Here is a 15,039-nt window from a genome sequence, read left to right on the forward strand (position 1 = left end):
TAAATACAAAATGGGTACATGATTTATACATAAAGGATGATACCATAAGCAAATCAAGAAAGCATAGAATCATTTAACTGTCAGATTTATGGGCAGAGGAAGAATTTAGAACCAAAGAAGATATAGAGAGTAAAACAAGATGTAAGTTAGATCATTTTGATTATATAAAATTGAAAAGTATTTTTCACAAACAAAACTATTGTAACCAAGATTACAAGGGAAGTAGAAAACTAGGAAAGAATTTTTGAAACATATTTCTGATAAAGGTCTCATTTCTAAATTATATAGAGAATTGCGTCAAATTTAAAAAAAAATACACGTTATTTCCCCAAGTGATAAATGGCCAAAGGGTATGACAGGCAGTTTTCAGACAAAGAAATCAAAGCTATTTATAATTATATGAAACAATACTCTAGATCACTATTGATCAGAGAAATACAAATTAAAACAACTCTGAGGTACCACCTCACACCTATCAGTGTGGCAAATATTACAAATCGTTGGAGGGAATGTGGGAAAGCTGGGACGCTAATCCCCTGTTGGTGGAGTTGTGAAAAAATCCAACCATTCTGGAGAGCAATTTGGAACCATGCCCAAAGCTATAAAACTGTGCAATCCAGCAATACCACTGCTAGATTTATATTCCAAAGATATCCCCCAAAAGAGAAAAAGACCTATTTTTACAAAAAAATTTATAGGAGCTCTTTTTTTGTGGTGGCTAAGAATTGGAAATCAAAGGAATGCCCTTTGATTGGGGTTGGCTAATCAATCTGTGGTATATGATTGTGACAGAATATTATTGTGCTTTAAGAAATGACAAGCAGGATGATTTCATAAAAGACTGGAAAGACTTGTATGAACTGATGTATAATGGACTGAGCAGAACCAAAGGAACACTGTACACAGAGAGAGCGATATTGTTTGATGAAGAACTCTGAATGACAACTATTCTCAGAAATACGATGATCCAAGAAAATCCTAAAGGACTATTGAGGAAACATACTATCCACCTCCAAAGAAAGGACTGATATTGATTGAACACAGACTGAAGCATGCTATTTTTTACTCTTTCATTTTTTCTTTTATTCAAGTTTTCTTGTATAAAATTAATAATATGGTAATGTTTTACATAATTGCACATGTATAACCCATATCTGATTGCTTACTGCCTCAGGTAGGGATGGGAGGGGGGGAAGGAAGGATAAAATTTGGAACTCAAACCTTTAAATAAAAAGAGTTTATTACTTAATAACAAAAAAAGAATTCTTAATTTGGGATCCACATGCCTCCAAAGAGTCCATGGATAGATGCCGTGGATCCATAAACTTGTATGGGAAAATTTTAAATCCTTATTTCAATATAATTGGCTTTTGCTGTAAATGTATATATTTAATTTTATTTATTCAAAAACATTATTTTGAGAAGAGCTTCACTAGATCACCAAAGGTATCCATGAGAGGAAAAGGGGTAAAAGCTTCTGCCTTTTAACAAAGGATTTTTTTTTTTAAGAAAAAGAAGGGAGCAGCTAGGTGGCACAGTGGATAAAGCACTGACACTGGATTCAGGATGACTTGAGTTCAAATCTGACCTCAGACACTTGACATGTACCACCTGTGTAACCCTGGGCAAGTTACTTTAACCTCATTGACTTGGCAAAGAAAACAAAACAAAACAAAAAAAGAAAAGAAGAGAACATCGGTAAAATGATCAACACATTGGAAAAAAAATACCATGTCTCCTTCCATCATTTTACAGATAAGGAGACAGGTTGAGAAAGGGCAATCTTCTTCTTGCCCAAAATAAGGTAGGTAGTGAATGGCTGAGTCTGAATTTGAATGCTGGTCCCCTTAACTTCCATTTATTGTTTTTCTTACAGTACAATGTGGCCTCTCCTGGATACATTCCCTTCTATATGCTCCAATATAGCAAGGTCTTTCCTAAAATGTGGCTCCCAGAACTGAACATTCTAGACCTAGGCTGATCTGGACAGAGAATAGCAGTACTATAATCTCCCTTTTTTTTCAGGACACTAAGTCTTTCTTAATCTAAACATGGTTGTATTAGCTTTCTTCGATGCCATGCCATACTATTAATATAGTACTTATTGAACTTTAACTCCACTAAAAATCACAGATTTTTTTTTGTGAAAATATTATCTACTCATATAATTATGTAAGAGGTATTCTTGGTTCTTTTTTTCTTAAAAATTCAATATAAAATACAATATAAAGCTTTATATTTATGGTAATTATATTCATGAATTGATAATTAATTTATGGAACTAATGAAATGAGGTAGGCATGCCTGGTTCTTTGGGCATTCATTGGGACAGATGACAATGGCAGCAGGAAGTAAGACTTCAATCACATTTAAATAAAGGTGCAAGAATAAATGGCACAAAAAAGCCTCCAGACAAATGGGGCACAAAATGGGCAGGGACACAGAGGCAGTAGCATGAGAACAAGGATGGAGTGGTGGAAAAAGGGAGGAATAGGGTGAAGAGGAGGGGAGTAACTCATATAATGATGGATCGTAGTTGGGAGTACTCAACATCATGGACCCATGAGAAGATGATGGAAGAATATTCAGGGGGGAGAAGTTGAAGGTCTCATTTTTATAGCATTACTGTGGGGAACAGGCTAACTCTTATCCATGCCACCTTAAGGTTAATTCATTAACATATCCAAATCATCTCAAAATTGATAGTAAACGTTTAAGTTAACATATGCATGTCATCTCAAAGTGATCAGGAACAAAGTGATCAGTTGGCCTGCTGGTTTTACCCTGGATATCTGGAACTAATCTGAGATCTACCAATCATAGAACTAAAAAGCCGTAGCAGCAATGCATAGTGGTCTTTTCCTCATTTAACACATATTCTCAAGGTTTAAATTTTGGTTAATATGATAGAGTTTGCAAATTATGTTCCTTTGATCTCTGGGAAATTCTATACATGATTTCCACATTACTTTTTGCAATCTTACTTTCTACTATTGTAAGTTTATACTGGCAACTTATAAACTTACTATATTGACTAGAAGGGGAGGAGAGTGATCAGGAAGACCAGAACAAGATATAATTTTAACAAAAACCACATGTTTATATTTGACCCATTGTTCTGACCTGTTTAGATCTTGGATCCTGACTGTGTTATCCAGTGTGTTCATTATCCCTCCTATGTCTTTGCCTTTGGAATATTTCATCAATATAATTGATGGCTTCAAATAAGTCACTAATAAAAATGTTAAATAGCGCAGAGATAGGAGCAAGTACTTAAGGGTCTCTACTACAGACCTCCATCCCATTTGGGATGTTTAGTCAATGACTCCCCTTTGGGTCAGCTCAGTAAACTAGTATTATTTGTATCTAAATGTACTATCATCTAGCTATATCTCCATTTTTGCATAAGGACAATACATCAATTCACAGGGCTACTCTGAATATCAAATGAAGTCATGTGTTTATGTGTGTGTGTATTTTAAACACATACAGAGTTGATATGTTTCTTGACAACTATCAAACAGTATATTTTGGTATTTTAAGAGTTGTTTTATTTTACTAATCTGTAAAAGGGTATTATGTAGATATATGTGTGTATATATACATTAAAGATGATAGATGTATGATATATGAATTTATCTAATTTTGGAAAAAAAACTTCCATAAAGAACATAATTGTACTACCTACCTCACAAAGTGGTTGTGAGGAAAGTATTTAGAAACAAACATCAAAACTCTAAACCAAAGTGTTATTTTTTGTTTTTGTTTTTTGCAGGCAATGGGGGTTAAGTGACTTGCCCAGGGTCACACAGCTAGTAAGTGTCAAGTGTCTGAGGCTGGATTTGAACTCAGGTACTCCTGAATCCAGGGCCAGTGCTTTAACCACTGCGCCATCTAGCTTCCCCAAAGTGTTATTTTTAACATTATTAACTACTTGAATGTTCTTATGCATGTTGCTTCATCTCCCCAGCCTTTTTCTTGTAAAATAAGGGTATTTAACAAGATGATATTAAATTACAACTTACTTATAACATTTTCTGATTTCTATGAAATATTATTTCTCTGACAAACACAAATGATAATTTAATCTTATTGTCCAATAAGGCATATATTTATATGTGTGTGTGTGTGTGTGTGTGTGTGTAATTACTTTATAGCCCTTTAAGGTTTTTACACTTTTGATACCCTACTCTCTGCTTTCTAACGTTTGTAAAGTAAATGACAAGGATAACACTGAGATAAGAAAGAATGATGACTCCTCACTACAGAGACTCCTGAATGGAAACAATAACTAGAAGAGCTAGAAGGACACAATGAGATATACTTCTTACCTCGTTGACATGAAGTAGGACAGTGAGTCCATTCACTGAAAGGTGTCACAACACAGTCTTTTTTGCATGGGAGGAGACAAGGACGCACTGTTTCAGGTCGAGTGGAATCTGGGCATCTGTGGACAGTAAAAGAATAAATTCATGATTACTTAAGGAAATAGTTAACATAGGATGATGGAATGATCTGGTGCAGAGATGTCAAACACATTACCCACAGGAGTATGAGGCCCACAGCATTCCCTGAATTCGGCTTAAACAAAATTAAAATATAATTGAGAAATGTTTAACAAATTGATTAAATAAAATGAATTAAATTAACAAACTAAAATAATTAAGTTAAAATGTAATAAAAAAGATATTAATATTTATTTTTCTAAGTCAATTATCAGCCCTTGGGGATTGTTATGAATGATTTAGTATCTTCCATTTCTATTTAAGTTTGATATCACTGTTCCAGTCCACTGTTTTTGTTTTAAAGACAAAGAAACTAAGAATTAAATAGAATAAATGAATTGGTCTAGGTCATATAAATTGGCCTCATGGTAAAAGGTAAATTAAAAATTATTTTTAAAAAATAGGAAAGCATCACACAATGTGCCTGAGCACTAGCATTAAACATCTCATTAAAGTTCAAAGTGAGGAATTAATACAGATACTTAAGGGAAAAAAGAAAAAAAAAAGATTTACCCAAGGATAGTAATGTTGATAACCAATAAAGGTCTGATAAACAAAGATATACATACTGGACAGAATATAAAATATACATTTTGTTTGCATACAAGTATGTGTGTGTAAAAATGGCTATGTGCAGGGCAGGTAGGTGGCACAATGGATAGAGCACTGGCCCTGGACTCAGGAGGACCTGAGTTTAAATCCGACCTCAGACACTTGACACTTACTAGCTGTGTGACCCTGGGCAATTGCCTCACCAAAAAAAAAAAAAAAAGAATGGCTATGTGTGAGTTTGAAAAAAGTATGGCATTTTCAAAAGGAAGTGTTTTACAGAAAATGAATATGTATTTGCACAAAAGTGTCTGAAAGAGCATGTTACTACATATATTGCTTTGCAGTATATGTTTTTGGCTAATTTTCTCTAGATCAATGGCATTTGTTCCCCCAAGGAAAACTCGATCAGGTTGTCAAAGAACGGGATTAAAAGCCTCCCACATTCCTGTATTGACAGGCTTGGAAAGACAGTGTCTGAAGATTACTTGAAAAATCTGAATGCATTTTAAATGAAAGTTGAAAATATATATTCTAAACTACTTAAAGAACTGGTAGGTGTTATTTCAGAGTAACTATGACTAGAGTTTACATGATAGGAAAGCAGATCATGCCAGTGTATTACCCTTTGTTAAAAATGAACCATAACAACCCCATTCATTAGAATATATTCTAAAATTGAAAGGAAACTCAGAGGTCCAATCCTCCAATCCACCTCTGAACAGAAAGCCTTGTCATTTCAATTCAATTGAATTCATTTGGATCTAACAGACACTTAACAAGTGCTTATTGTGCAGTAAGGCACCTTACTAGGCAATAGGAATAAAAAGAATGAAACAAAATTGACCCTTGTCCTCAAGAAGCTTACATTCTATCACAGAGAAACAAGATAAATCAAAATCAATCAAACAACTAACAGAAGCACTTATTTAAAATGTGCAAGATGCTAGGGATACAAAGAATTCAAAGTATCTGACCATAATGAATTACCATCTATATAAGGTTGGAAACAATTACCTATATACAAATAAATACATGAGACTTTTTTGGAGGCACCACCCCAGGAGAGTATTAGCAGGTGGTAGGAATCAGGAAAGATTGGAAGGTGGTACTTGAGCAGGAAATTGTAGGAAAAATAGGGATTCTAATCCCACCCATTTCTGAACTTCCCTGTTTTTATTAAGGACATCATTTTTCTAGCACCCATATTCAAAATCATCCAATCATTTTTAACTCCTCATCCTTCCTCAATCTGCACATTCAATCAAGTTGTCAAGTTTTGTACATTCTACCTCTAGATCTCTTGGCCCAGTGATGTGGCCACCACCCTTGTTCAGGTCCTCATTAATTCTTGCCTGAACTGTTGTAGCAGACTAATTAGCCTTCCCTGCCTCCTGTCTTTTCTCTCTCCATTCCATTCCCAATTCAGTAATCAAGGTGATTTTCCTAAAGCACAGGTTTGTCCATATCATACCCTGATTAAACACCTTCAGTAACTCCCCTCTTTAGAGTAGCTACGTGGGTCAGTGGATAGAATACTGAGCCTATTTTCCTGTTTTCTTATCTATAAAATGAGCTGGAGAAGAAAATGGCAAACAATTCTAGTATCTTTGACAAGAAAACCCCAAATTTGAATCCCAAAGACTGAGACATGACTGAAAACTTTTAGTATATAGTATTTCCACAATGTGCTTTACAATAAAACACTGGAATAAGATTCACCATCTGAAAACACCCAAACAATAGCAACAGATAATGAGCAAAAAAGCCCCAATACAGTTATAAATAGCTGGATCCATACAAACCTAATTGAGCAACAACAATATTAAATTATGATCACCATTCAAAAGCTTTTAACAGCCAATAATCATGATGCTGTCTTGTTAATATTAATTAAAGGGACATCATGAAATACTGTATAATGTAATATCCTTCCTACCACATTGGTTTGTAATTTTATTATATCATGGGTGATTCTCCAATTAGACTCTAAGTTCTTTGTGATTACAACCCTTCTCTTTTATATTTATATCTCTCCACAATGTCCATGCACATTATGAACTTAATGATTGCTTATTAACCAGTTATAGGTAATATTTTCCTTTTGTTTTTAAATATAATCAATGACTTTTTTCTTTGTTATTAACTACAATTAGAGGTAAGCCCCCCACTTTTTTAAATGACTGCCTACAAAGTGGATTAGTGTAATAAATGTAATGTTGGAGAGAACCACATCTTCATGAGAATAATAATACCATTTAATCATGGAAAATGACAAGCTCCAAGGAATTAAAATTAAAGAGAAGGAGAAGGGCACAGCATGTAGGGCCCAAGTAGGCTTCACTATGTTGATTTGTACAATGGAAGTGGTCTAAATGATATTGTTCAGGAAATGCATGATCAGATAAGGAAAGAAGCCAGTCACATTGTGAGAGTGGGGGATGACAGATGGATAGTCTAAGAACTGTACTGGTAACCACACATGTGGTTACCTAGAAGAAAGCCTCATGTGTATTTAGTAGCTGCTTTATGGGAAATGCATAGGGAATGGAAAAGAATCTTCTGGCATGAGAAAGCTTGGTTAAGTTCACAATTGTTCCACTCAAATTTTCACCCACATTGCTAAGATCATGGGTATAGCCAAATACAGAATTATGATATTATTTAAACATTGGAAGTCGAAATGTCTTTTGTACTCTATTGCAGAGAGCAAGAAAGACAGAAAACATTCATATAATAGTCTGAAGTCTCGTAACAAGTAGACAGGTATTATTTTAACATTTCTCCCTCTTGGCCCAAATATGTAGCTGAAAATGAAAGCACAGTTTGCACATAGCCACTTCCCTATTTGCAAATTCTATGATCCACAAATGTTTCATAATGACAGCAATGGGATGAGGAAAGCTCTACAAGTATCTGGCTTTTTGATAGCTGTCTCCAACATACCACAGCCTGATTATACTGTTATTGATTAATTGACATATAGAAGTGAATTCATCACCTTCTCTGCCCAAATCTGTCACTACTCAACTTTTCTGTTGGTGGTATCATGATTTTGAGACTAATAATCTTAAAGCAAACTTTGATATTTTCTTCCTGCATCATTCCTTATCCCCTTCTATGCCTCTCTCCTGCTAGTTCCAATAATTTGCAACAATCTATTGATCCTAGCTTCACAAAGTCTCTCACACCTCCCAGATATGACTGCCCTCTCCCCCCCCAATACGACCGTCTCCTAACCTGGTTTGGTAAGTAAGTAAAGTGTGCTAATTGCTGGGGATACAAATATTTTAAAAAAAGATAGCTCTGGCACTCAAGAAGGTTATAATCCAATGGGGGAAGACAGCACGTTAAAGGAAGCAGAAAAGGGAAGTGGGAGGGGGAGACACCCAGTCGAGTCCAAAAGAGTACAGCTGGTGAACAATGAAGACATGGCTGGCCTGGGAGCCCTCTTTAAACAGAGGCTTTGAGATAGGTCCTTTGCCCAGGCCTCCAAGCAATCTGCCAGTGGGACAGAGGACACTGAGATGTCTAGTGAGGTGTAAGTATCAAGTCTGATGAAATCTTTCAGGATGCTGAGTATCCAGATAATTAACTGTCCCGTCCAAAGGAATGCAGGTGGTGGGAAGAGCTCAGATCCTGTCAGTCACCCACTCAAAAGTGTTCAGTAACTTTTCAGGAGCATTATCATCATTTCTCCAGAATATGGATCCAGATGCCTTTTCTACTTTAAGCATATTCCCCTTCCTTTCACTATGCTCCAAGCAATCTGGAGTCAATTCATTCCTGTACAAATAGATTTCTTTATCTAGGACTTTTATCAAGCCATTTTCTATGCTTAAAATGCCCCTTTTCTCTCTACCAATTAAAATTCTACCAATTGTTCAAGGCTCATTTGAAATACTTTCAGCCCTAGTAATGTGTTTACTTTTCTCTTGGCCATCTTTTTTTTTGCCTGCCACTCTGTGGCAAACTTCAGACTAGAGAACTTACCCTATAACCTTTTCTGCTTAGACCTCCTGCCCTAGGCCCAATGCCTCAGGCAGTCCACCATATCTAGCCTTACCTAGTCATGATTCACATTATACCTAACCATCTTCTCATCTACCACTATTCTTGGAAAGGGTATGTCATGTCAATTTATTCTGCTATGGATATCTTCGTCATTCCAGTGTCCTTATACATGAAAATAGGAATCTCTTACAACTACTTACCTATGAAAGTTGCCTCTCTCAATTAGAATATAACTTGATTGAGAGCAGGGACTGTTTTAGATTTTATATTCCTATCCCCAGCTCATAACACAGTGCTTAGAACAGAGTATGTGATTAATACATTTTTCTTCATTCACTCAATCTTTCCATGAAGCCTTAGCTGATGATGATCAGCCTGAAGTAATTTCTCACTCCTCTGATTTCTCCTAATATCTTTGAGAATACCCCCCTCATACATGGCATAGTTAAACATTTATTTTAGTTGTTTATATTTCATTTCATCCTTTTCAGTTTTGAGCTTCTTGAGAGGTAGGGCCAAGCCTTTTTCATTTGTGTGCCCTCACTATTTCTCAACACAATATTTTGTACATATTAAGCAATCAATGTGTTTTGAATTAATGATCAGTTATGCAAAAAGACAAAGTAGAAGGGATGTAAACTAAGTTGTAAACTCTTTCCAGGAAGGACCTATACTTTCGTTAACTTATATGTTAAAGAGATTAACATCACAAAAAATAAATGTTCCATTTTGATGATGTCAGACTATCCAACTGTATCAAATGCTCTTTCAGTGTCTAATGTCTCATCTTTATACTAGTGGAGAGAATGATCCCTTATTCTGGCCCTAAACTAACTAATAGGTAAATTGAAAGATCTTTCTATTAGGTGAAATTAAGCAGCTCAGAGTGTAAATCGATTCTATTCAAGATATTATGAATGTGTCTTAATTATGAAGAAAATAACAACTGATTAGTCTCTTTCTCCAATCTTCCCATAAAATAAAGTAGGAGAATATAATCAATTATTTCTCAGGGAAAAAAATGTGCATTTTTCATATCTATAGTTTGCTTAGATTATTCTTCGAATCTAAATCTTTTAGACTGATCTTAATCTAATCTATTCTTTCCTTTCCTCTCTACCTATATAGAAACCATTCAGTTTCTGTTCCCACATTTACTAAAAGTCATTCTCTGACTAATTTTATGCATAATAGTTTCTCCCTCCAATGAAATTTTGGTGAGAGACAGTAAGGTATAGTGGTTGGAGTTACACTTGGAATTCAGATCAGGATCCAAGGGCTTCTTCTGGCATATGCCAGCTGCTCAACTATGGGCAAGATCCTTTCATGGCTAGCAGTCAACTCTCTAAGATCATAAGTTACAAAGATTAGCTTTGGTGAAGGGAGTTTTCTTTCTGAGATCTTTCTATTCTGATGAAATCATAGGTCCTAACACCTTCCTATTCTCCTCCCTACCCTCTGCAAAGAAATCATAGGGATTTTTTTTTTTTTAGTGAGGCAATTGGGGTTAAGTGACTTGCCAAGGGTCACACAGCTAGTAAGTGTTAAGTGTCTGAGGCTGGATTTGAACTCAGGTACTCCTGACTCCAGGGCCAGTGCTCTATCCACTGCGCCACCTAGCTGCCCCCATCATAGAGATTATAAACAAAACCATGAAATCTGATGTGATCATCCAGTGAAGTAGTATAGAGGAAAAAGAGAAGAGGACCCTGCATAAAACCCTTTGGAACATCTACAATCAAAGGATGAGATCTGGAGAAGTTCGGAAAGAAGACTGAGAAAAAGTGCTCAGATAATTTGGAGTAATATCAGGAAAGAGTGTTGTCTCAAAAAACTCGAAAAGAGAGTATCAAAGAGAAAAGAGTAATCAATGGTGTTCAAGGTTTCAGAGGTTAAAAAGGATGTTGACTGAGAAAAGTCCATTGTATATGGCAGCTATGAAATCATTATTAACTTTGTAGAAACTAATAGAGTTCCCAGGACATATCCAGTGCTTAATGCATTTTCAATGAAAAGATTGATTAATAAATGAATAGTGTTAAGCATAACTGAAGCTGAAAAATAAAGATCTTGATGGGGACATTTATGTAATTTCTCCAGCATCTACAAAATTATGTTGACTATTCAATGCATAGACATCTCTAAGGATTCAATCTTAGACTTTTTTGTTAATAAATCTATTTGCAACCTCTGACTCTTGCTACCATTGCATGCTGTGCACTTTAATGAATACCAGGGCTCAGGATTAGTGGTCCACTAAGTAGATAAAAATCATTTCATTCTGATAAATCGTACTTCTAGATTGGCACTGAAAATATCTATATTTATATGCCCTTAATGTCCATGTGCTTTAATTCTTGTGCTGAACTAAAGCCAACTAAGTGTTCATAAAGACCTGCCATTTAAAAATTAATAATTATACACACACACACATATATTGTAGGGCAATGAGGGTTAAGTGATTTGCCCAGGGTCACACAGCTAGTAAGTGTCAAGTGTCTAGGGCCAAATTTGAACTCAGGACCTCCTGAATCCAGGGCTGGTACTTTATCTACTGCTCCACCCAGCTGCCCCCTAATTATAAAATTTGTAAAACATTTTACATGTATTAGCTCTTCTGAACCTCACAACAATTCTTATTTATCTTTTCTAGGGTTATATATTGAGGAAGTGTCAGAGGTAAAATTTGAAACCAGGATTTTCTGTCCCGAAGTGCAACACTATAGTCACTATAGCCCACTGTTTCTCTCAGTTTGCTAGCTATAATCCAGATTCAGTTAGGAAATAGTCTATTTCTATGGAAAATGCATTCATCATGATATGCTATACAGTTTTAACCTACCAGCTTTAAAAAAACACTTAAGTGTATCATTTAGATTGTTATTTATTTCTGTATCTTGTAAAATACTTTGTTTTATCTTAAATGCAAAAAACCAAACCCAAAACCCTCCATTGTCAGAAACTTTGGCAAAAAGTGAGGTTTTATATTTTATTTTTTTAAACTGCCATAGGAGGGAGGGGGGATATATTGAACAATGAAACAAACAAAAAACAGCAACAAAACAAAACAAAAAAAACAACCAAAAAACCAAAAATGTCCCAAAAGGATCTCCCGTTTGGTTCAGCTGTGTCCTATTCAGTTTCCATTTTCTGATATGATCAGTTCCATTACTCATACAATATGAACATTCCCACCCATGCAATTAAATTGAGACCAAAATACCAACACAAGGAACCAAGACCATGGGAATCAGCGAAACTTGGCATTGTGTTTTGAGACAACAGAAATATTTTTAGCTCATGTCTTCCATTGAGACTTAGTTTCCACTTTTATTCCAACCTGTAAGCTTCCCTTCTGCCACAATATTTCCTTCGATTCTCTCTATTCCCTCTACATTTCTCCTCATTCTATACAAGTGGAGGGAGGTAGGGCCTCTTCCTGCTGCCAGGCCTCTGAGAGACAGTAACAAAATTGCTATTTTGAAAATAGTCCTACAAATGTTACATACTATAACTGATAATCGTACAGTGCATCACTGGACACCAGACATTATTTTCTTAGCTCAATTAATCTCATTAACCTCAAGAATTTTAATTAACTTTATTGAAGTCAACACAGTCTGCTTATATTTAGCAGGACTGTTTGGAGACATACAATAAGAATTAAAACTAGGTTGTTAAGTCTCCAGCCTCATTAACAGTGCAAAAAGTAATTAGCAATGTCTTGATTTTTTGGAGGGAGTAGATTTGGGGGAAAACATCTGTGCAATTCATTTTCCTTTGTTAGTCACTAAATCAGAAAAGGAGGTTATACACAGTAATAATACATTTTTAATCTTATTTATGTCAATAATCAAAACCGATAGGAATAAGGAATCAAACTGTGATTTTTCCAGTTATAGGGAATTCGTAGATAGAGATGCTCCCTGTACCAATGCAGGTCATACCTACTCTACAATTTAGAGTCTTTGAGAATTGGCTGTGGTACTGAGAAGTTAAGTGACTTGCCAGGGGTCACATAACCAGCAAATGTCAGAGACCAGACTTGAACTCGCGTCTTTTATGGCTTTTCAACAGGCTCTCTGTTCACTTGTTCAATGCTACCTCTTATTTAAATTGAATATATATATATATATATATAAATTTGGGAAATGTTTTTAAACTCTATGAAGTAAATGCTTGTCTAACAAATTCAAGAAAGTCATAAAAATATCAGTGTGGAAATATATGTTCACATATTTTTTAACTTAAAATTGAAAACTTAAATTAAAAAATTATATAGATAAGTATTGGGCAATCCTTTTTTTTTTGACAGTTCACTTTTCTTCTTCAAATACATCTTTTGAATCCATGAGGATAATTTAGCATGTGGGTGTAAGCATCACTCAGCATAGCTTCATAAAGAAAATAACCGAGATAATATTCAAATCAAATTGTATTTTTCCCTATAGTGTATTGGCAGTGAAACATTTTATATAAGTAGAAAGGATCAGACATCAGTAATGCTAAATTTCTCTGTCACTATGAAGAATTACACTTTGCAGCATTTTATTGTGGCACACTCCTACACCAAACCTTTTTTATTTTTATCTGTGCATTATATTTATGCTTCATGAATGCCTTTTTTTTCAAAGCAACTGAAAAATTAGGTCATAATGATGAACATTATCAAAGCTGCAGTTCCTCCCTTATGAAAAGTAGTACATATATTTGCAGACTGCTTTTTTTATAAACCCTTGTAATGTTTTACCAGAGTTCCATGTATTCAATTATCCTCTATACATAGATAATACTATAATTTACTTTTCTACCCTTTAGCATACCTGCCAAAGTAGCCTTAATGTGAATCTTAGAATCAGAGATTTAGAGCCAGAAGGGACTGTAACAGCAAATAAGTTCAATCTCTTCATTTTTAGATGAAGTAACAGGGAAAAAGGGGTTAAACGATTTGCCCAGAGTCACATATCTTCTGAGTGAGATTTAAACTAAAATTCAAGACTATATCCATTACTTCACATTGCCTCTCCAATATATCTAATCACCTCAAGTAAGTAAAAGAAATGGCTGTTCACCATGTCATTCTTCTATAACTTAAGTCTTTTGGGGAATTTGGGAAAGGTAGTTCACAGTAAACTCTCCCTCAACTTGTGGACTTGCAAAGCAATGTTAACCCTGACAAGTGGGCTTTGGTGGCAGAAAAGATAGTATAATGGGAAATGAATACCAGTCTGCCTTGTCCCAACCACTGAGGGGCTTTGACAGGGGGTAAGGATACCTCCCTTTAGATAACCCAAATATTGTTAATGGGATAAAATTGTAAATTGACACTTGCAATTAATAAGAATGAATAAATAACTTCTATAGAGCCTGGAGAAGATGAGACTACCAATAGCATCAGAGACAAGGAAATCCACAGCAGATGGATCTCTAGTTTGGGAGAGAGAGGCAGTCATGCATCCTGAGGTTCCATAGTGCATCAGTGCAATCCTAAAGATCACCCAGTTCTTGAATGAAAATCCTTTCTCTGAGGGCGGCTAGGTGGCACAGTAGATAAAGCACTGGCCTTGGATTCAGGAATACCTGAGTTCAAATCCAGCCACAAACACTTGACACTTACTAGCTGTGTGACCCTGAGCAAGTCACTTAACCCTCATTGCCCAGCCAAAAAAAAACAAAAAAGAAAAAAAAAGAAAATCCTTTCTCCTCGTACTATTTGGGAAGTGAGTCAAGAACTGGGCTTATATACAGTTTTCATTGTTTACTGTTTGGGGGAGTTTGATGAGGAACAAAGTAAGGCCTACAGATTTAATACTAACATGATTGTGCTTGTTTCCATTTTGATAATACACTTTATAAAACAAATATTGTTTAGAAGCAATGGCGTTAGAGTCAGGAAGACCTACTATGTGCCAGGCACACCTCTGATACATACTAGTTATATGAGCACAGACAAATTGGTTGACCTCTAAGT

At 35.4% G+C, this 15,039-nt stretch overlaps 1 protein-coding gene across 1 annotated transcript in view; it reads right to left on the reverse strand.

Annotated features, from left to right (window-relative positions):
• Positions 1-15,039, reverse strand: part of THSD7B (thrombospondin type 1 domain containing 7B) — a 1,126,956-nt gene that overhangs the window by 525,116 nt on the left and 586,801 nt on the right. The window contains exon 10 of the mRNA XM_043994926.1: positions 4,332-4,447. Coding sequence (XP_043850861.1) covers positions 4,332-4,447 — 116 coding nt within the window. The remainder of the gene's footprint in view (positions 1-4,331; positions 4,448-15,039) is intronic.

Source organism: Dromiciops gliroides, chromosome 3 (genome assembly GCF_019393635.1).
Source record: "Dromiciops gliroides isolate mDroGli1 chromosome 3, mDroGli1.pri, whole genome shotgun sequence".
In the NCBI taxonomy this organism is placed as follows: domain Eukaryota; kingdom Metazoa; phylum Chordata; class Mammalia; order Microbiotheria; family Microbiotheriidae; genus Dromiciops; species Dromiciops gliroides.